Source organism: Phocoena phocoena, chromosome 4 (assembly GCF_963924675.1).
Source record: "Phocoena phocoena chromosome 4, mPhoPho1.1, whole genome shotgun sequence".
Lineage (NCBI taxonomy): Eukaryota > Metazoa > Chordata > Mammalia > Artiodactyla > Phocoenidae > Phocoena > Phocoena phocoena.
The window spans coordinates 138,086,436-138,109,137 of NC_089222.1; the positions used below are offsets into that span (position 1 = coordinate 138,086,436).

Consider the following 22,702-nt stretch of genomic DNA (forward strand, 5'->3'; position numbering starts at 1 on the left):
TGAAAGCTTGGTGAGTTAATGTGGTTGGGAAGGCCTGCTACTCACAGGGCTCAGGGAAACGCTGGGGCCCAGGGTCTCCCTGCCCTCTTTGCAGCGTGGCCTTCACTTCTGGAGAGGGGGCACTGTGGAAACACAGAAGCACCCGGGGTGGCAGAAGTCTGCTGCTCTCTGGCCATAGCTGCGTGGTGACCACGCTGGGCAGGATTCAGGGCAAGTTCCCCCATCTGGTGATCCACACCGGGCCCCAGGAGGTACGAGTCAGAGCCGCGGGAGCTCCCCGGCCAATCACCAGGGTTAGGCCTCTTCCTAGGAGCTGGGGTTCCTGTGCCCAGCTGTGGGGCAGAGCGTGGCCTCCCCTCCGGGCACTTGTACCGAAAGGGCCCGAGGAGGGACTGGCTGCAGGTCCCAGCTCAGGAGTGGAGCTGGAAGCTGAGGCCGATCGTGGGAAGAGAACAGAGCCCCTCTTCCCGCTTCCCACCAAGATCCCAGACAGGTGTGGGCGAGAGAGAGGCAGGGACTGCAGCACTCACCACAACTTTTTACTGCAAAGAAGTGAACATGTCACACGCACAGTAAATGGGGTTGGAGGCCTGAATTATTGCAGTGGCTGGATTTGTCTGGGTTTACATTCAGAGTCCTTCCCACTCAATGCGCGTGCGTGCGCGCGCGCGCGCGCGCGCGCACACACACACACACACACACACACACACACACACCCCTGAGTGCCAAGGGGAGGTGCGGGGGTCAGGGCGGTCCTAGAAATTGTTGTCGGGAATGGAAACACTTTGATTTAGAGGGTTTGGTGAGGAGAAACTCGCCCTAACCCGACATGGAGTCACAGATCCGAGGCCTTTCCCTGCCGCAGCCCGAAATAATGTAGTTTTTTTTTTTCTTTTTAAGTAGACTTATTTTTTAGAATAAAGTGGGGTTTTACAACCCTCTCCCCGTCTCTACTTGGAAGCCTGCCAGGCTGTGCGCCGGGTCCGGGAGGGAAAGTTCACAGAGGCGGAGCGGGAAGCTCGGCAGTGGCGATGGGAACTCCAGAACTGCGGGGGCCCTGGAGGTGGGAGCGAGGATGTAGAGCGCGGGCGCCGCAGATTCAGCTCCCGGAGGCCAGCGCCCAAGACCGGCTCGGGGCGCTCCGGGGCGCGGACTGAAGCCTGGCCGGCGCGGCGCTGGCCACGCGCGCTCCTGAGCGCGGACTCGGCCGAGGCACCCTCCCATCCTGCAAGGTCTAAGCATCAGGCGACCAGGTCTCCGGGCGCTTGCGTCGTCCGTGGTCTGTGCATGTACAGCACTGGCCCATGGCCAGGCAGGCCGGGCTGGAATCCCCTCCCTTCCCCCACCCAGAGCCAAACCCTGTCGGGGCGTCTCTACCTACCACCCCCTTCACACACCCTCTGGGCCGCTGTGCAGCTGTGGGTTTCTAAAAGGGTGCAAGGGCCGGGCTTTTCAGGGACCCAGTGACCGCGAACCATTCCAAAGCCAGAAGAGGACTGAATTACCACCATTTTAGATACCCGAGGTTGCCCTCGGGGAAGTGTGAGAACCGCTGTCCATCCTGGAAGTTCTTAGCCGAGTCTAGACCCTTCTCTGGGGCAGGACCCATTGGTCACTGGCCACAGTAAGTCCTGCTAACGGGTCCAGAGGAAGGAGCGAACCTAACTGCCTCCTTCAGGTCTCAACTCGTCTGTCCCCCTCACCTGAGAGGGTGACCCTATCTCACAGTGAGGGAACCCCTGCACACTGTCCCCTTTACTGGGAAATCAGATCGTTTGTGTGATTTGATGTTTATGGTCTGTGACCTGCACCTCGCTGAAGACCTGGTACCGCAGGCACCCAAGAGCTGTTTGTTGACTGACTCACTGAGCACCCAGAGAGGAGGGACCATATTTAGATAGCTTCTGTGGTGGGCAGGGCCTGACGGGGTTTAAACCAAACAGCCCGCTCGCTGAGTGTGGGTACAAGTGCAAGCACCCACGGACCCTTGGAGGCAGAGGGGAAAAGGGGACACTTGGCTCCCTTTCCCTCTGACCTAGTGGCTGACCCCCCTCCCCAGTGACCTGGCCAGCTGGATTCCCAGTAGCAGGGAGTGCCCATCTGATTCCCCTATTGACACATGTAGGGCAAGCAGGACCCCAAACCCTGGCCGGAAACTACAGGCCAGGGTTGGAACCTCCCCTGTCTTGCTCCCCTGCAGTCACTGGGATGGGGTGGGGTGGGGATTTCCCAGAATCAGGCCAAACAGACCACCAATGGCTGATAACCTTGGAGGAGCTTAGCGCAGTCTCTTCTTACACTCCTGCCCTCATTTTTCTAACAAATACAGCCCTTTGTGAGGTCCAGATAAGGGCCACAGGCCTAGTGCCTCACTTTTTCAGGAGTATGTATGGCTTTATAGTAACAAGATGATTTTTTTGTTACAAACCTTCCCTTATTTAGTCTCTGCATTCAGCCCAAAGTAGATTTTTACGGGCCCAGGGGAAAAGTCTCGCCCATAGAGGTTTCTAATGGAAGAGCTGGTAGCACTATCACCCTGTGAGGTGGCGTGGGGGTAGGGATGCTTAAGGAGAGCCTCCCCACCATCTGCTCCCCCTTGTGTCAGGTCCAAACCCCCGCTGGCAAAGCGGAGGCATCAAGAAATAAAACGAAAAATTATAATGATGTAAGAGACAGGCTTTGAATCATACGGAAAAATTGTCCTGTGCAGCCAATGCACTTTTTACATGTGAGGCCAGAGCTTTCGACAAGGCTTTTGGGAGACCCAGGCAGGGGAGTTTGGTTTGGGGGTCATTCCCAAAGAAGGTACAGATTTCCCCCAGGTCACTCAGCCCCAGGTGCTGTCAGGAGCCAAGGCTGGAGGCGGTGCTCACTGTCAACAGAAAGCCGGGCAAAGGTGGCTTGGCCCAAACCAGGGGACGGGCCCAGGAGCAGAGTAAAGAACAGTTATAGGGGCGCCTTTGTCCATTTTCAGACACCAGAATTCCTGGGCCCTTATTATGTTTTTTTCTTCATTCAGGGCCCGGAGGCTTCTAAATTTTGGTTCTTTCCATTTCCGGTTAAATGGAGTCAACGCCACCACCAGTAGGCCGGCCTCTTGGGTGCTGGGGAGGAAGGACCTACCGTGAGAGCCAGTGGCCCTATAATATGGTCACTGTGGTCATCCTTGGGAGTGAGAGTGGGGTGGGCAGTGATTTCCTGGGGTTAAAGAGACACCTCCGTTCACGTGCTGGAATCTGGGGGGTGTGAGGCTGCGATCATATTTGGGAGATGAGAATATGTGGAAATGAGCCACTTCCTTATGGGGAGACCAGGATAAACCTCTAATTCTAGAGCCCAGGAGAAGAATTAAAGGCCATCCCTTTCTTAGTTGCATAATAGAAATTGCCGAAAGAAGGGTCTCCAATGTCTCTGCAGGGGCCCTGGGCCTGGAGGTGCATTTTCCGCCTGCTAGGATCGAGGGTTCCAGAAGTCGCGATGCCCCGGGCGCCCCAAGGACAGTGGGGAGACCCAGTGTGCCTGCGCGACCCTCTCCGGAAACCCACTCGCTGCCGCCTGCTTGGAGGGGCTTTTCGGTCTTGGGAATGGGCCTCGGATTCGCTCTGGTCCCTGGTCGCACACTCCCGGAGCGGCGGGCAGGGGGCCGGTCAGACCCGCAATTCTGGCGGGAGGGGAGACGGACGCGCCCGCGCGACCCACAGCTTACCCGCAGGGTCGCAGCCTTGGTGGGAGGCGCGCGAGGGGCCTAGAGCCTGGGGGGCGTTCTTCGCGGGGGATGGGGGGGGCGCGTTGCTAGCACAGCGGTCCCCTGTCTTTGCGGCCTCGCGCCCGGCCCGCGGCGCTCGCTGGAGGGTTTCGGGCCAGGCCGCCAGCAGGACGCCTGGGAGCGGCTGGGGTTCTCCCAGCTGGCGTTTAGCGCCGCAATCTCACCCGGCTTTCCTGCTTCTTCCCGGGCGTGCAGGCAAAGCCTGGGATCTCCGGGGACACGGCAGCTGAACCGAGGGCGCAGGAGAGAGATGTTCTCTCGAGCTGGGCTGCCTTGGCCCTGGTGGGCCTTCTGTAACACCTGTGGCCTTCGGGGAGGTGGTGGGGGAGCAACGGAGGCCTTGGAGGGACAGTTAAGCGGAGGGGCTGCGAGACCCCAATTATGTGCCAACAAACACCTCCCAGTTACCGTCTAGTATACACACGGCTCTCTCCCCGCCTTCGGCCCGTACCCCACCCGCTGCTGGCGACTTAGGAGTTCGCCTTCTGGAAGCCCCCAGGTAACCCCTTCCCAGGCTGTAGCTCTTAGATTGGAAGAGTGTGGGCGCTCCTTGGGGCCCCTGTGAGGGCTGGAGAGTCCGGGGTGGGGGAGGGGAGAGATTACAGGGGGTTGGAAAAGTTTTGGTTTTTTGGTTTGTTTGTTTGTTTTGTCGTTTTAATGCCGGAAAAGCTGCCTCCAGGACGGCGAGGGCTTTACGTTCGGGCCTCTCTGTCTTTGGGAAAGTGCATGGCTGCCGGCGGCGCAGGGAAGGGAGAGAGGAAGGACCCTTGGGGGAATATTTACTGGTCAAATCGATATCCCCGTTTGGCTACGAGGATGGCCGATTTCACAGCAGATTAGATTACTTTGTGGCATTTCAAATAAAACGGCAATTTCAGAGCCGTGAGCACGTGGGCGACCCACGGGAGCTGTGGGCCTGGCCGGCTTGGACCCAAGGCCTCGGCGGGAATTTCTCCTCTGGCCTTTTCCTTTTTAATCGAAGGCAAAGGGGCGACGGCCGGCGGGGCGCCGGGTGCCGAGGCCTCTAGCTGGGCGCTGCTGTTTACCGGTTTGCTTTATCCCCCGTCCAGGTTTAGGAGACGCGTGGGGACAGCCGAGCCGCGCGGGGCCCCTGGACAGCGTCGCGAAGGAGCTGGGATCGCACCTGCTGCAGGTAGTAGGACCGCCGCGGGGTGAAAAGCGCCGCCGCCACCATCGGCCTTGGCCCGCCCGGGTAGGGGCTCCCTTCCGACCCCACCGTCCCAGTCTCCAGGGGTCCCTCCTCAAGGAGCCCCGGGCGGATCCACAGGCCGCCCCCAGGCTGCAGAGGTCTCCCGAGGCAGTGATCGGACTTCGGGCCAATTCCCCCCAACTCCCCTCGGAGGGCCGGGACTGCGGGTGGATTCCGCTCAACCAGCCCCCCATCAACCCCACACCTGGCACCCTCTCCCCCGCCCCAGCCCCAGGACTCTCTAGCCCACGAGACCTAGGCCGAAGCGCGCCCCTGGGTGTGGTTCAGTCCTCTCCAACCTTACTTCCTTTGGCAAACTTTTATGGAGCTCTTGCTCTGTGCCAGATGCTGTGCCAGGCGCCGGAGCCAGAGGAGTGATCCGGCTGCTCTGAGCCAGAGGGAGGCAGAGCCTAAAGCGTCTGACAATTGTGTGTGTCTGGAGAGGTTGCAGTAGAGGAGAGACAGCATCAATAACTGAGTATTAGCAGTTGACATTTACTGAGCGTTTGCTACCGGCCAGCTGTTCTAAATCTTACTATATCATTTCTCTTCACCAGCCACCTAGAGTGTGTTCTATTTTTAACTGCATTTTTTTCAGAGCAAGAAGTTGAGGCACAGAAAGGTTAAGCAACATGCCTGAGGTTCCACAGCCAGTGGTGGAGCCTTGTTCAACTCAAGTGGTCCTGCTCACAGCATGGTGCGACCTCCGGGGTCACCTGGCTCACGGAGGAAGTCCTTGCTTGGTTTGTGTCAGCCGCTTAGCGCCCCAGCCCGGAGCCATTCAGTCCGCGGTTACTAAACCGCCCCTGACCTCGGATTTCCTTCACGGTGTCTGGGGCTCGGGTGGGGTAACCGTGCGCACGACCGGCCACTTCCAAGTCCGCGGCTGGCGCTAGGTGGGCACAGAAACGCCTCGTGTCTCGGAATCTTTCAAATGCCCTTTACAGAGCCTCATCAACGACCCGATTCATTCCCCCTCCCGTCATTTGTCTCTGCCACCGAAAAATGCCTACCGAGAGCTATTTTGCATTTCCTCCTTCTATTTTGTGTTTTCTTTATAAGGGGGAAAAAAAAAGTTGGCTACGGAACTCTGTCTTGGGTCAGCGAGTCGGCTCCGCGCTTCGCAGAAGCAGATCTTTTCAAAACTCTTTTGCCCCAAATGCCCTAGCGTGATTTATTTTTTTAAATGCATGAGCTGGGGAAGAGAAGATCCCGGGATGTACTTGAAACCCGAGGCTTTTACAACATAAAGCTAGTGGTGTGGGAGCCGGCCGGGAAATGGTGCTCTTGGAGCCCTTCCCGCACGCCCTTTGCTCTGCCCGCAAGCTCGGGTCCAGCTCCGTGCGCGGTATTTTAAGTGTTTGATGTTCCTACATATTATAAGTGACACTAATATCAGAGACAACTAAGTGCCAGGGAGTTCCAGTGAAAACCTGGCGGCAAAGTCAACGCCCCCAAGTTTCTCCACTGTACATTTATTTAATTCCAGAGTGTGTCTGTGGATGGGCGGCTTTGCAGTTAATATACTTGCAAGCGCATTAGGTCGTTTGCAGCTATGAAAGCAAAACCAACATTTTCCATTAAGAGTATTATTTTTTAAGCTACCACTGGCAACCTTCAGAATTTAATTTTGATAACTTTTTCTCTTTTACTCATATGGCTGTCTGTCTGATACTATTTCATTAAATGTATCTCTTTAATTATTTCGGAGTTAAGCAAGAATGCAAAATGTGCCAAAACGTGGATAACTTCAGAAATTGCTGAATAGTTTATATCTTTGAAAAGGAGTTTAGTTGGGGAAATATTTTGTAGCTGAGTTAGAAACATGAAAGTCGGGCTTATAATCAAGATGTTGATTTCAACCTCAGCACAGGGAAAGCTAATGATAGCTTAGCTGGCAAAGAAGATTTTGCAGCAAAACTGTATTTGAGACGCAGAGTGTAAGGATATCTTTCAGGTTTCACTTCTACATTCTTTTTAGGCCCCCCTCCAAAGAGGGGGCGGATTTAGAAAAACCAAAGGTAATCTGGTTTCAATTACATGCTGTAAAAATAGAATTTGTGGCCAGAAATTAATTTGGAATATCTTTTTATGGGGGCAATGTTGTGGGTTGTATGGGTCTTTCACCAACTTTATTGCTTTTCTTTGGTTCTGGATCTAAAATATGAATGAGTAAATAAAATGCAGTTTCCTTTCTTCAAAAATAATTTAGTCTTTTTATCCTTGCCACACATAAATATGATCATTACCCTTTATTTGACTTAATTACCTCTTATAATTTTACTTTTTTTTTGAGGGCTAGCCAAGTTAGGCAAAATCAGAATATCATTTAGGTAGCTTTAATTTTTCAGAAATTGATACTTTTTCTCCTTGAATTTTGCAAAGGTTGTTTGATCTCTTGCAGATTCTAAATAATTAATTTTGTAGACAGAGTCTGTTAAAAATAACCAGGTATTTTATTTTCTGGGGAGTGGTAGTGTTCGGAATTTATTATTCAAATGGTACTTAGGGATAACTAGAAAATTGTGGCAAATAAAGCATATGTTCTAGTGGTATAAACGGCTGCCAGTTATGATATGAAATGGTCTATACAGTGGTAGATTTTCCCCTAAGTACCATAGAACTCCGGATTTGTGCTAAGTGCTAAAATAACCCCAACAATAAAGCTACTACGTTTAAACTGAGCATGATAGGAATTCTCAAATGTTTCGCCTGATTTTTGTGATATAGATGTAAGACTGTTTTTTTTTTTTTTTTTTTTTTTTTTTTTTCGGTACGCGGGCCTCTCACTGTTGTGGCTTCTCCCGCTGCGGAGCACAAGCTCCGGACGCGCAAGCTCAGCGGCCATGGCTCACGGGCCCAGCCGCTCCGCGGCACGTGGGATCTTCCCAGACCAGGACACGAACCCATGTCCCCTGCATCGGCAGGCGGACTCTCAACCACTGCGCCACCAGGGAAGCCCTAAGACTGTTTTTAAAGTCCTTTAAAAGCATTTGAGAGCCTGGCTGGGGTACTAAACCTACAGTCCTTCTCTTGGCCCCGGGGCGCCGTTTCTGCATTTAACAATGTACGTTGATTGAATACTTTATACATTTCTCCATCCCAGTGCCAGTACAATGATCAGGTTTAAGTCTAGTGTCTATTATCTCTTACCCTGATGCTTTTTCTTTTACAGACTTTGGATGGATTTGTTTTTGTGGTAGCATCTGACGGCAAAATCATGTATATTTCGGAAACAGCTTCTGTACATTTAGGCTTGTCCCAGGTGGGTATTGACTAATTTTATGTACAACCAAAATAATAAGTTAAGCGTTGGCGGATCTTGACAGCCTTACCCAACTTGAAAATGAGTCTGTCCTAGTGTCTACTTTTGTGTCTGAACGTAATCCAAAATCGTCTTTTTCGGCCGGCCCGCGGGGCTTTTCTTCTCCGTGTTATGTTTCACTTTTCTACTTTCTTTTTCCTTTGGGGCTAATGCCTCGTAATGTCTCTGCCACAGTCAGCCTTGTCCAATTGCCTGGACTCCGCTTATACAGTAAAGTTCTCTGCCGCTAACAAGAGCTTCACAAAGGGAGATTTTTCAGTCCACGCTTGATGGTCTGCACGTGGTATTGTGAGTTGCTATGAAAGAGAGGCAAGCTGATGTAGAGCATGGATTTTATGCAGAATGTGCTTTGGGGAGAGAGAAAAGTGGGGGTAGATTTATGAGTGTTCACATGGAATTCAGGGTAATTTTTCCTGAGTTTTTCCAGTTCAGTGGTCGTTTCAGTAAAGCATTTTATATGCTTGTGATAGAAACTCATAAAACTCAGTTTACTACTGTTCTGCACAGCAAGGTCCTGGTTTCTTTAGAACATTTAAATATCACCTATTTTTCTGAAACTGTCTTCTAAAAGGGGTTCATTCCCTAGAGGAGAGAGGTGCACTGTTTTCTCTGTCCTGTCAAGCCAAGGGTTTGGTAGAGGACTTGGCTACTTGTCTGGGCTGTGGCCAGTCTGGATGGTGGGAGAGTCTACTGATTGTTGCACATTTCTGATTTCACAAGCATGGATCGTGATTCTAAGAGTCACATTGTTTTATACGTATAGGGGCTAAATGTTTCTTTACGTTGTGAATTATCAGAGTGCTTTTTTTCATTACAACTGAAGACACACTAGAATTAATTAGATCCAGGAAATGGGCTCCCAGGAGGCACATAAATAATCCATGCTGCACCAGCCTCCTCCTGTAGTTAAGCCAAAATAAAACATGCCAATTAAAGTGGCTTGGGCTTTCTCATTGAAAAACAAAATTACCAATTTGGAAACCTGCATCTGGTGTATTCCTCTTCTTTTTCTGCCAAGATGTTTTTTAAACTTTCCATTTGTTTACAACCTTCTTTTCAATGGATGTATATCCTTATCCATGTCCAAGTGGGTTTCTGCGCCTGTGTGTTTTCTTCTGCAAAGTCTTCTAAAGCGAATCACATATTAAAATTGTTTGGCGTTTTCTGTTCTCTTCCTCTTCTCTTCTTTTATGATACCAGGTCTCCCAGATGAGATTTATTAAGGCTTGTCTCTTTCACCTATGTGACTCATGGGATTAGTGTACTTGTAGAATGGGAAATACTATTGGAAATATGAAATTTTCTCTTTTTATATTTTCCAAAATTATTATTCTCTGAATTTCCACCTCATTATTCTCTGAATATTTAGAATTATTTAAGACCCTTTAGTTAGACCCAGCCTGGTTTCTACTCCTGACTTGATTTGTGGCTGAGTGCCCTTGATCAGATTCCTTAACTTTTTAAATTGTAACTTATAAAACCTTTGATAAGTCTTATAATAATGTCACAAACAAGACAAAACATTTCACATACTTTAAAAATGGCTGGTCATGGGCTTCCCTGGTGGCGCAGTGGTTGAGAGTCCGCCTGCCGATGCAGGGGACACAAGTTCGTGCCCCAGTCTGGGAAGATCCCACATGCCGCGGAGCAGCTGTGCCCGTGAGCCATGGCCGCTGAGCCTGTGCGTCCGGAGCCTGGACTCCGCAACGAGAGAAGCCACAACAGTGAGAGGCCCACGTACTGCAAAAAAAAAAAAAAATGGCTGGTCAAAAAAGAAAATGGTCAAACATACTTTAAAATTGATAGAGTCACCTTTACTGAATATTAAATTTAGATCTGAGCTCCCTAGCAGTCAAAGCAAAAAGGGAAATGCATTTTGTTGTATGGTTTTCATTGTCTGATACGGGCAGGCAATTGACCTCTCTGTACCATAACTTAAATAAGAAAATAATGCCTGCTCTACTACTCTTTTAGGATCATGGTGAGAAACATACCAGGGGCCCATGTGATTTATAAACTATAGGGAGCTCCACAAAACCAGGCATTGTAAGTTTCATTAGAACTGTACTTCAAATAGCACAAAAGTCGCTTCAAATAGCATCCTTTGGTGGGCACATATTAGGGATAATTAGTCATGGGGAATGTTCTGGCACATCATAAGGCACTGTGCACATATCAGGACCTTCCAGTTCATTCTGTCAGGCTGCTCAGTCTGGCATTCTACATCTCTCTTTCGCTCTCTGTCATTTTTCTCTTTTCACATGGGAAATGAAAATGATTGTTTTTGAACACAATAATTAAGAATGACCAAAACATTGGATAGGTAACAAATATATCTCCTGTTCATGATAAACACCACGAAAGGAAATTCTTTTTTCTTTGGATTTTTGAATTTTATTTAATTTATTTTTTTATACAGCAGGTTCTTATTAGTTACCTATTTTATACATATTAGTGTATACATGTCAATCCCAATCTCCCAATTCATCCCACCACCCCGCCACAGCTTTCCCCCCTTGGTGTCCATATGTTTGTTCTCTACATCTGTGTCTCACTTTCTGCCCTGCAAACCTGTTCATCTGTACCATTTTTCTAGGTTCCACATATATGCATTAATATATGATATTTGTTTTTCTCTTTCTGACTTATTTCACTCTGTGACAGTCTCTAGATCCATCCACGTCTCTACAAATGACCAAGAAAGGAAATTTAAGCAGAATTGGAATTTAAATTATATTTCCTTTTGATCCTAATGCAGATGTAAAACTTTGTATATCATAATTTTGTATTTTCCAAAAAAATTGTAAAGATGCCTTTTGTCTGTATGGTGCCAGGAGAAGTGTCAATTTAAAATAAGTCAAACTGCCTGTCCGTGTAGGACGGCTAATTTTTTTCTGATCTCCTGGCGGGACTATCTCACTATCAGTCTCCAGCTACAAAAACACTTTCACGCTGATGTCTGGGGAGTGTTTCATGGTGAACTGTTTAAATAAGCAACAACAAACTTTTCCCTCAAATCTGCCTCCTCTTCCCAGTTAACTCTGCAGAAGGAAACCTAGGCAGAATCACAATGTGTATTTTTTTCTGTCTCCTTAAATAGTAAAATAAGGTATTGAAAAGAATGTCAAATACCCAACTTCTGTTTAAAAGAATTTTTTTGCACCTTTTAGATTATTTTTACTAGTAGTAGTATAAGTCAGACAAACATATCAAACATGAAAACTTTAATTAAAATAGGCTTCAAGATTTTTTTTAATCACCAGAGATAAAAGTGTTAATAAAATTTTACCCACTAGTCAGAGTAACCTTTTAAACAGGTTTTCTGATGAATAAGGGCAGTAATAGCTTATATTTACGTAACGCCCTTCTGTGTTCCAAGAACTTTCAATTATTCTCTATAACGATATCTCTAAGTAACGACATTTTTCACATTAATTCGGGGTTAAACTCTATGTTAGCAGCTCCTAGGGAACCTAAGCTCCTAGGTTTGCCATAATTGTGTGATAATTCATAGCAAACTGGTGGTTTTTTGTTTTTTTAATCTGCACTATCTAAATAACTTTCTGAACTGTTTGAGAATATAAAAACGATTCTTTATGTGTTATAAGCCCATCCCAATTCAGGGCCTTTTACTGAACTTTTTTAAAAGCATGTATTGGAATGAGAAGTCTGCCTCATATGGTAGAGTTTATTAATTTATTTTTGCTTTTAAATTAGTAAATGCAGCAATCCTGGCTGTCAGACTTTGGTACCAAAAAGTGACAGGGAGAACCACAAAATGCTAATTGTCTCCTCAGCCCGTAGTGCAAGTTGGGAAAAGAGTCAGCCATCTGCCTGAAAATTCTATTTGGTATATGCACACATTCATAATACAAAATAATCCATATAGACCCACATCTACTTGGAAGACGTGGAGTTGGGGAAGCACTTTGTATCCACCAAGTTTATTAAATGATTTAGTTTCATGGTTTTTTGGTTAATGTCATTAACTTATATTTGAAGAAGGAAAAAAGCCCTGCATACCTGCTGTGTATTTCTTCAAACATTTTAAAGTATCCTTGTGGTTTAAATTTCCTTCCGGAAGTTGCATATGGTGTATAACATCTAGGTAACTCGTATACATTCTCACGTAATGTAGATATGTATGAAATAGCTGTTCACGAGATACATAAAGGAAAATGTAATATTTGAGAGTGTGGCCGGAAGGACGACTGTAAAAATAACCACGGTGTTGTTTGGGGCCATAAGACCTAATCCTTTCACTTTTGAAATAAAGAGAAAGAACCGGCGTTTAATGTTTGTTGACATAACTTGAACCCTGAAACCCAAACCGTCTTTTTTTAAAATGGTTAATTTACCATAGTCAGCAAAACACCCAAAGCAGAGGAATGTGTGTTTCCAGAGTACTGGGTGAGTTTCCCCTTCTGACCCAGAATATATCCATTTAGTGCTGTATTTATCATATGTAGTTTTCTTGGCAGGAAGAAAACCTATTCAGCAAAACATAAAAAAGCTCTTAGTAGGAAAGCAATTCATTTTGTAGTTAGCTGGGTTTTACAGATACCAAAATATCACATTGAAGGTCTCTTTTAATAAGGTTGTTGTATGAGAGCTGGGGAGTTTTATAGCAACAACCATAATTTTTTTTTTTTTTTTTTTTTGGTGAGGTAGTCACATTTCTTTCAACATTCAAAAGCACGAATAGATATGTCAATACAGGAAACACCATGTCAACCGTAATTTTAAGTCAAGGTCAGTGCTGTTTTATCATTCCAAAATTTGTCTTTAAAAACATTTCCGTTACTTGAAGACTACTTTACTTGCTAGACAGCCTTAGAGGTTTATCACTAACCCGAGTATTCAGAAAATCAAGCCTTTTAATTCATGGACCTTCACTCTTCTCACTCTCCAAAGGCATGTGATGAGAATGGGATCTTTGGAAACAGATAAAGCTACTTTGGGATTAAAACACAAATCGGATCCCTATGAGCCCAGATGCAAGTCTTTTTGCGAATGTACGAAGGTGTTTCTCTAAAAAGACATCAGTTACTTTTTTCTCAAAGAGAACTTGGAGCAAACCAGAATTGTCATTTTCCCCTAAAAACCTGGGTAAGGGAGAAATGATAGGCCAGCACGCACAAAAATTCTATTTTTTATTTTTTTGTTTTTAAAATAAACCATTGAAATTGTGAATCAACTTAAACAATAGCTCCCTTATTTATTAGCCTCTCTCACTCCCCACCGGACAGCATCTCTAGGGCTGCCCTCAGGAAAAAGGAGATTGTCCGGTCCCAAATGCCTGACATAAGTGTTGCTGATTTATTTAAACTTTTTAAGGATTAACAGGACTGACTTAAAAGAAGGATATTTCGTTTTTATTCTTTTATTTTTAATGAAATCCTATAGTAACTTTTTACATAGACAAATATCCATTTGGGTCATTAACAAAGTGGCAGGCTGGGGAGGTAGAGAGGGAACATTTCTGCAAGAGGATTCTCTCTGTTGCTCTGTATAATATTGGGAAAAACATTCCATGAATAATGCAGAAAATAGAACTGTGAAACCTGTTTTAGGGACAAGATTACTTAGCAGGTCAGAAACATAACTTGTCCTGAATTGAAAGGCAGCTCACACATCTTAACACATTGGGAGAAGTGGCTGGGCGGAGTGGGACTGACTTCACCTCTCTGCGGCCCCCGATCCCGAGTAAAGAGATTATGGCCTTGACGCTGATTTGGAACGGTGGCTCCTGGGAGAACCTCTCCATTAAACGGCCTGGCTGGGGCTGCCCTGCTGTGTGAGATGGCACTGTCGGGGCTGCCCCTTTACCGAGAATTGAGTCTCTGCTCCGATTGAGAGCAGCCAAAAAAACAGGCGGCAAGACACGCTTAAAAATAACGAGGGGGTGATTGGGACAAGCCTGGCTTTGCTCTCTGATCTCGCCCTGTCCCCTGGGGGCGGGGCTGAGAAAGTCCCCAGACCCACCCAAGGCTCTGTGCCACGCCAAGGCAGTTCCTCACGCTCTCAGCATCTTCCTGAACTGGGCTGTGGGGCTCCCACTGGCTGCAGTAGGAGTACCGTCACTGCCCCCACCTCCAGTACTCTAGGTGCGCTGACGCTGACTCACTGCCATTGTCTGCACTGTTGATCTCTGAAAAAGGATCCCCCCCCCCCCCCCCCCCCCCCCCCCCCGCCACTTCTCAGAAGGCTGCACCGTTGGTGGTAGTTTCTGGAACATTCTATGCCACTGCCCATCTTCCGATGGGTGAGGGGCCCAGGTCCTGAGAATCTCTGTCATCCCCTGTCATGACACTTCTGTTTGGGAGAACAATCAAAAATTCTCAAGGTTAGGACCTGAGTCTCCGGGGACCTCTGTGGAAAGATCGTAACTATGGTGCTTTCCTGGAAACGCTCTTGCCTGCAAAGCAGGGTCCAGTCCAACAAGGACATGGCCTCTAGGCCTGCGTGCTGTCCTCTGTGGGGTGTGTCTGGAAGTAGGTGGTGTCCGAATGTCGGGGGAGCAGCCCCAAGGTCATGTGGCTCTCTGGAGTGACCCACAGCCTCCCAGAGGTCACTCAGCCACCCAGCCGCACCCAAGGGCGGGAGCCGTGGATTTAGCACAGGCACCCTGGACCAGGAAGGCCACAGACAGGTTTCTGCCCACGTGAAAGGCCCAGCAGGGTCCGAAGGAAAGGACCTTGCTGGGGGCGAGTCTTCCTCGAGCACAGGGTGCCCCCGAGGCTCCCGTGCTCAGCCTCTGTGTGCACGAGCTGTCGCAGGGACCCTGCTCTGGACGTGGCCACTGGCCTCCTGGCCACCAGTCCCTACAGGCAGCAGGTGAAGGATGGGGCTGGCTCTGATTTAAGCCGCCTCCCGTGTGAAGGATGCTCCCAGGCCAGGAGGGTCCCCCGGTCCACAGTGCACCTTTTCCATACTTCACTCCTACTCAGGACGCCCCCTGGCCTTGTTGGGAGACAGCTGGGTGCTGACTGAGAAAAGGCAAACATTTGTGTGAGGGTAAGGTGTGGGTTGTGCACAGAGATCAAGGTCCTGTCTCTCCCTGGCAGGTGCGTACCTATAATACACCTTACACCTTCACCTCTCCACCTCCCCGAAGTCCTAGAGAAGATTCCTGACCCCTCCCTTCCTTTCCGCGGCAGGTGGAGCTCACGGGCAACAGCATTTACGAGTACATCCATCCTTCCGACCACGATGAGATGACTGCTGTCCTGACAGCCCACCAGCCTCTTCACCATCACCTGCTCCAAGGTATTTCCTCCAGACGAAAAGAAACCAGAATGAACGCCGGACGATGCTCTTTGCTGTGACCCTAGGGCTTAGTTTCCCATGATACCCAGCCAGGCCTCTCCAGCAAACATGCAGGGTCCACCAACTGGGGATTTGTTTTTATGCTTCTGTTCTTTAAAGCAACTACTGATCCCCTTTCACGTGCCAGAGACTGTGTGAGGTGCACGGTAGGAGACAGAGAAAAGTGGTCCAAGGCTTCCACCCCAAGGTGCTCTTGGTTTAGAATGCCAGCGACACAGGTCTAGACCTGGGCTTCTTAACCAGAACGTCCAAGGATAAAACTCGGGGCGGGGGGCATGAAATTGCATGGGGAAAATTACATCTTTATTCCCTCTAGGTGAAATCTAGCACTTCCTTTGCTTGTAGATTGTAGACAGTAAGCCTTCTTACTATCACGAGTACCTGTGGCTTTGCCTACAACAAGATTCACAGATATTTTCATTTCACCTTATGGTTGTTTCAGGTATTTAAACATATCGGTTATGCTCACCACTACTTTGAAATTTCAGGAGCTGTGAGTCTGCTACAGGATCTTGTCATTTAATGTGTTAATAAAGTAGCACATTTATAACCACAGCACCACTTGTTGGAATATTTTGATGTTTTTCAATACAGCTGATCCCCTTTGTAATCTCATATATTTTATGCGCTCAGAAATGTTATTCTGGGTGGGGATCTGCAGGTTTTGTGCCACAGCACGAGTCAGTTAAGAAGCCTTGGTCTAGATGGATGAGGCAGGTCCGTCTTGCTGACCTGGCTCCATTTGGCGACAGGAGTTTTCTCTTGACAGTCTCAACATTTAGCACGTATTAACGTGGTCCCCGCTGTTTTAAGCACCCTGTTAGAACAGTTGTGGCATGGCTGTTTAGTAAGGGTGTGGAACATGTCTTCACACAAATGACTCCTTAATTTACAATTGCCATGTATGCTAGGAAGACACAGAAGAACTTAATCCAGGGGTCCCGGCCTTGTAACTCTCTCTGATGGCCCAATGAGACCAACCAGTATGCTGACCAAAGGGTCTCTTGTCTGCTTTGGACTATGGTATCCCAACTCGGCCAAAATCCCCTAGTGAGGCAAAATGCCAAAGAAGAAGTGTCAAAAGTGACGAGAATGGGGTAGCCGGCCACAGAAAGAAAAAAAAAAGGGGGTTCCATTCTTACCGCTTCCTCCTGAGATGGGTCATTCTGAGGCCAGGAGGAGAGAACACATATAGCACACTCAGTTTTAAAACCCCTTGCAGGGCTTCCTTGGTGGCGCTGTGGTTGAGAGTCTGCCTGCCGATGCAGGGGACACGGGTTCGTGCCCCGGTCCAGGAAGATCTCACATGCCGCAAAAAAAAACCCTTGCAGGTCCAGGTCTGTGGCCCCCATGTTCTAGCCCCAGAAATAGTCACCATGTGTCTACCAAGGAGGGAGACTGGTATGTTGCTTTCTGAAATGAGATGGGGGCTTAGTTGTAGCTATGGCCTGTGGTGCTTCAGTCCTTGGAAATGGTCCGGCTGCATAAATGAACAGGAATACGACTCCGAAGAAATAATTTCCAACAAAATAAGGGCTAGGCGAGCACATTGCTTCCGAATCTAATGCTTTCACTTTGGGGTTGTTAAAAGTCGGACAAAGACAGCTGGAATCTTAGAGAATTCCTCAGAACATTGTGGGGTGTGTGTGTGTGTGTGTTTGTGTTTAATTGAAGTATAGTTGATTCACAATGTTCTATTAGTTTCAGGTGTACAGCAAAGTGATTCGGTTTTATACATATTCTTTGTCAGATTCTTTTCCACTATAGGCTTTTACAAGATACTGAATGTGTTGTTATTGTTTTAAAAAGTTACAGTGTGTTAATTGCACGGGAATGGGCTTTCTGCCAGTAGCTCCGGTTTCATTTTACCCTTCCATGTCTTAGCCTTTAAAAAAGTATTTAGAAAATGACAGCAAATGGGAGTATCCGGAGACCCGTCCAGTTTCCTGCGGGGTCCACGTCTAAGGTGGGCCAACAGTACAGGAGGAGAAGGTCTGGGAGACGTGGGGTCTCCCACTGACTCATTTCCACAGCCAACCGAGTGTTCAGGCTCTGAGGTTCACAGCACCTGGTTTTCACCTCATCTGTAGAGTTGGTTTTCTGTGTCTGAATTGGCCTCCTTGTTTTATGGTAATTGTGTGAGAAGTGGGCTCTCCCCAAAACTGGATAGTTAATTACTGGGTGATGGTTTTTACACCTGAGCGTGCTCTTCTGGAAATGGGGTAGACAGGCCGCCATGTTAGAGGGAAGCCTTCTGCCTCCAGATCCCAGCTGTGCAGAGAAATTGTGGGTAAATATGGCAGCCCCTCCAACTAGGGGAGGGGGGCCTCTGAGGTGATGCCCTTATCTCCACTGGGCAGTGCCCTCAGGGAGGGGCGGAAGGCCTTGCTTCCATTCCTAGCGGTAACCTTTCTTTAAAAATTAATTTATTAACCACCACCAAAGAGCTGTTTATTTAGAGTGGAATGACCTCGCTCTCACCCTGGGGCGAGGACAGTCTGCCATCCGTGCCCAGAGAGCTGGTGTCCGCTCACTAAAGCAGAGGGTGTTTCCATGGGGGACGTTTGCATTTGCAGTAGTGAGGTCGGAGATTCGTGTGTGAGGCCTGCGATGGGAATGAAGGAAAGGCTTTGGGCCAGAGAAAGGGGCAGGGGGGTGGGCGTCCATCCAGGGCTGTAACTGAGGGTGAAAGCTTTGATCTGGCCCAGTGGGTCTGCTGGGTCCTTTGCCCCATCCCAGGATGCAGGGCAGTCTCGGTGCCCATGGCCGTGGGCGCACTGGCACGAGGGGCCCTGGGGCCGGCTCCCTCTGCCAGGGAAAGGCCTGCACTTCTGACTCTCAGTCAGTCAGAGGGGGGACGTCAGATGTTTCTGGGCTTCCCGGCAAGCTTGGCACCCACCCAGGGCTGGCCAAGGCAATGCTCCTGGCACCAGGCCTCTCTGTGGCCACCATCAGGGGACCACGGCAGGTTGAGCAGGGCTGGGTTGCTACGCATGGATCCTCACCTTGGCCCCAGGTTGGCGTTTAGCGAGGTCTTGCTGTAGCCATATTTCGGGCTCCCCCTTTCTGGAGCACGTGGAAGCTGCGCCGGGTCCTGGCCACCGCCTCTCTGGGTGGGGTTCTGGGTGGACTGGGCCAAGGCCTCTGGCTGCGTGATCTGGTCCAGAGGGTTTATTGGGAGTGTTGGGATAAAGTCAGGGGAAGCATCGTGGGACAGTTTGCCAATCTAACCTCACGCCTGCTTTCAGAGTATGAGATCGAGAGGTCGTTCTTTCTTCGAATGAAGTGTGTCTTGGCGAAAAGAAACGCCGGCCTGACCTGCAGCGGATACAAGGTACCGGGAGCCAAGGGCTTACGGGTGGGAAGGGGGCAGCGGTGGGTTGGTGGGTCTTCGCTGTGGTTTGTGCTTCGCTTCACGTTCAGGAACGTCTGCAGACAGGAAGGCACTGCTGCCTAATGTAGAACTTTCTAGGGATGCTACTCATGGCAAGTGTGAGAGCTGGAATCTTACAGGGATATTCCAGGCAGGCTGGATTTCGTTGTCTGAGGCCAGGAATCAATGGGGCTAAGGGTAGAATTTGACCTTGGCACCTTCGGGTTCTACATTGCATGCAGGGCAGGACCGCTGGAGCAGCCGCGCCTCGACTTCCTCCTGCCTCAGAGGAGAGAGGGTCATCAGCCCACCACTCTGGGGCTAGAGGCAGACGGGAGCCTTTTTGCGGGAGAAATTGTATAAAAGGAGGGAGGGGTGGGGTGAAGAGAGAGGGGAGGGTCCTGTGCCTTTGCTCTTTGTCCTGTCTTTCTGGAATGCCCCTCCCCGCTCCTACCCATCCCAGGGTCCGCCTTCCCTCAGCCTCTCCTCAGCCCTGCTCCTTTGAGCCTCAATGCCAGCTCTTCCCTTTGACCATTACCTCACTCTGTTTCATAGATTGGGAGATACTTTTCTTATTTGCTGTCCCAGACCCTAAACCTCAGAGGTGGAAGCCTCCAGCACCACCCTGCACCCTGTAGATATTCTTCTGGAGACTTGGGTCCTGAGATGTTTCTGACACTTACTAACCACCCAACTGTCTGATCTTAAGTAAAACCCATCACCTACCTTGTCCTCAGTTTCCTCATCAGTAAAATGGGAGAATAGACTCCAAAGATTCTAAGATTTGTTCCAGCCCTAAAGACTGTGAGTGTATTCAGGAATCCTGAGGAAAGTTTTTGAAAAGAGGATTTAAGATGTTAGCTGTTCATCACTGCTGTTGTGATGATCGTGATCCTTTCAAAGATTTTACTGGGCTTCCCTGGTGGCGCATTGGTTGGGAGTCCGCCTGCCGATGCAGGGGACACAGGTTCATGCCCTGGTCAGGGAAGATCCCACATGTCGCAGAGCGGCTAGGCCTGTGAGCCATGGCCGCTGAGCCTGCGCGTCCGGAGCCTGTGCTCCGCGACGGGAGAGGCCACAACAGTGAGAGGCCCGTGTACCGCAAAAAAAAAAAAATTTTACTGACTATAACTGGTGTAAATGCTTCAGTATTGAAGCTTAGGGCTGTACAGATGTTTCCGTTTGATATTTGGAACACTATACATTTTCTCCTATATGGTTCTTGGCTATAACAATTAGAAGTGTTTCCATGCTGGATTTTTGTTTATTACAAGTGGATAAGATCTTGAATTATAAATAAAGTAAATAAAATAAAATAAGCATACGTTCAAAATGAGGACTTTTTTTTAAGGGAATTCCCTGGCGGTCCAGTGGTTAGGACTCCACACTCCCACTGCAGGGGGCACGGGTTCGATCCCTGGTCGGGGAACTAAGATCCCGCATGCCTCACAGCTGGAAAAAAAAAACACTGAGGACTTTTTTGATTGTACTGAAAGAACTCTTCATTTACTGGAGTGATACAGCTTGTCAAACTATTTAAATGTCAAGTTAGCAATTGCGAAATTCAACCTCATTGGGAGATGAGCTTTACAGTTACTGAAGTGAACATTATGGAACAAATGCTCAGCTCCCCAAAGTGCCATTGTTGTGCCATCTGATTGCAACGGCCATGAGTTAATTATGCATAAATCCATTATATAGTAGAGAGTCTTCACCTGTGGAGTTATTGGGCATAGTCAGTTGCATATTCCAACCTGTTCCAGAAAAGAAGCAGGCCCAGAGCCAGGAGCGGTGGGTACCAGCCTGACCTCTGGGGCACCACCAGCTGACCCTGCCTGTGCTTTCCCAGGTCATACACTGCAGTGGCTACCTGAAGATCAGGCAGTACATGCTGGACATGTCCCTGTACGACTCATGCTACCAGATCGTGGGGCTGGTGGCCGTGGGCCAGTCACTGCCGCCCAGCGCCGTCACTGAGATCAAGCTGTATAGCAACATGTTCATGTTCAGGGCCAGCCTCGACCTGAAGCTGATATTCCTGGATTCCAGGTGAGTTTGGCATCTGCTGCTGCGGAGTTCCGGAAGATTCTGATGGTGGAAACCGGCCCCTGAAAGCTACACTATTAAACCAACATGTAGCAAGCAATAAGCTGTACTAAGAATATGAATTAGAAAGAGATTTAGTGAAAGAATTAGTATCGACTTTAATCGTCCAGGAGTGGCTGGCCTCTCCAGCTTATAGGTACTTGTTTTATTTGTTTATATTTTCATCGTCTCACTGGAGTTTGAACTGGAAATATATGTTGTGGGCAAAAGTTAGCCTTTTGAAGACCCATGAGGTCAGGATTCTGCCTTGTGTCTCCGTCAAGTTGGTAGGACTTTAAAACAAACAGAAAGTCTCCACTCTGAGCGGTGTGTGTTACTGCGAGGGCTTCCAGCTCCAGCTGGCGGGAAGCCGAGCTCTGCGGTCCCTGCAGGGCTGAGGCAGCGAGCAGAGAGGGGGCCTTCTCTGGGGGGAAGGCCGGACCCACAGGTGCCAGTCGGCAGCTGGGCTGGGAGGGCACCTCTGGCTGACGGGGAGGGCGAGGCTGCAGCGTCCCCAGAACTGTCTCCCACTTGGCGAGGCCCAGCAATTTGAGAATCTCCTCTCAGAGAGAGGAGGGAGGGTGGACGAGGCAGAGGCACTGACCTGTTGTTTCACTGGGCCTGGGGAGGCGTCTGTGCGTCCCCCGAGGCAGGCTGCAGGCCTGCGGGGCCTCCCTGGGCTTCCATTTCCTTTGCCCATTTGGCTACTCACAAGGATGTTAGGAAAGATGAAGCTACATAGTAGATGGGAAGCATTTGTAAAGGTGAAAAGCCTGATATACCTGCAAGGTGAGTCGTTGTGCCTCTTGGCCTTCAAGATTCCTCAACTGTACAGACGGAAACGAGTGTTCAGAGACCCAACTCCTGACTTTTGGTGTGTGTAGCTGAGCTTTCTGGGAGAAAAGTTTTACACACACACACACACACACACACACACACACATTTTCCTGTATGTCCTGAAGCTAGGATGTATTGATTTTTTTTTCACTTTTTAAAAATTGTGGTAAAATATACATGACGTAAAATTGATCCTCTTACCCATTTATGGAATAAAAATAAACTTACCTGGTTACGGATAAGAGGTGAAGACACTAGTCTAGCTCATCGTGAATGCATCTCAGAACCATTCAGAGGTAGAGAAATGACAAGGGTTGGCCTTACAGGGTCATCATCACGCTCCCAGAAACTCCAAGCAAAGAGGAAATATAACCCCTTGGGGGAAAGATGCCGGCACCTCTTGGGAGGGCCAGACGCTGGCAAGGGCTGTTTTCTTGAAGTAAAGACAGAGGCACCTGCAGGGAGGAGCTGGGAGGCTGGGAGCTGCTCCAGAGCCGGGCGTGGGGTAGGCCTTGCAGCACGCAGGGACAGAGAAGCTCTCTCCAGACTTAGGAGCCACTTCGAAAAGTGGACTGCAGGGGCTTCTTCCCTGGTGGCGCAGTGGTTGAGAGTCTGCCTGCCGATGCAGGGGACACGGGTTCGTGCCCCGGTCTGGGAAGATCCCACATGTGGCGGAGTGGCTGCCCGTGAGGAGGATACGACGGGTTTCTCCCTTGTTTTATCTCCCAGTTTTTCTTTGACCATCCTGGGAAAAGCCTCTGAGGCTTGGTGAATCCT

At 48.9% G+C, this 22,702-nt stretch overlaps 1 protein-coding gene across 1 annotated transcript in view; it reads left to right on the forward strand.

The window, feature by feature from the left end:
• The window catches only part of SIM2 (SIM bHLH transcription factor 2), a 45,468-nt gene that overhangs the window by 3,705 nt on the left and 19,061 nt on the right, over positions 1-22,702 (forward strand). Inside the window, exons 2-6 of the mRNA XM_065876505.1 lie at positions 4,837-4,919; positions 8,152-8,241; positions 15,462-15,570; positions 18,879-18,964; positions 20,853-21,052. Coding sequence (XP_065732577.1) covers positions 4,837-4,919; positions 8,152-8,241; positions 15,462-15,570; positions 18,879-18,964; positions 20,853-21,052 — 568 coding nt within the window. The remainder of the gene's footprint in view (positions 1-4,836; positions 4,920-8,151; positions 8,242-15,461; positions 15,571-18,878; positions 18,965-20,852; positions 21,053-22,702) is intronic.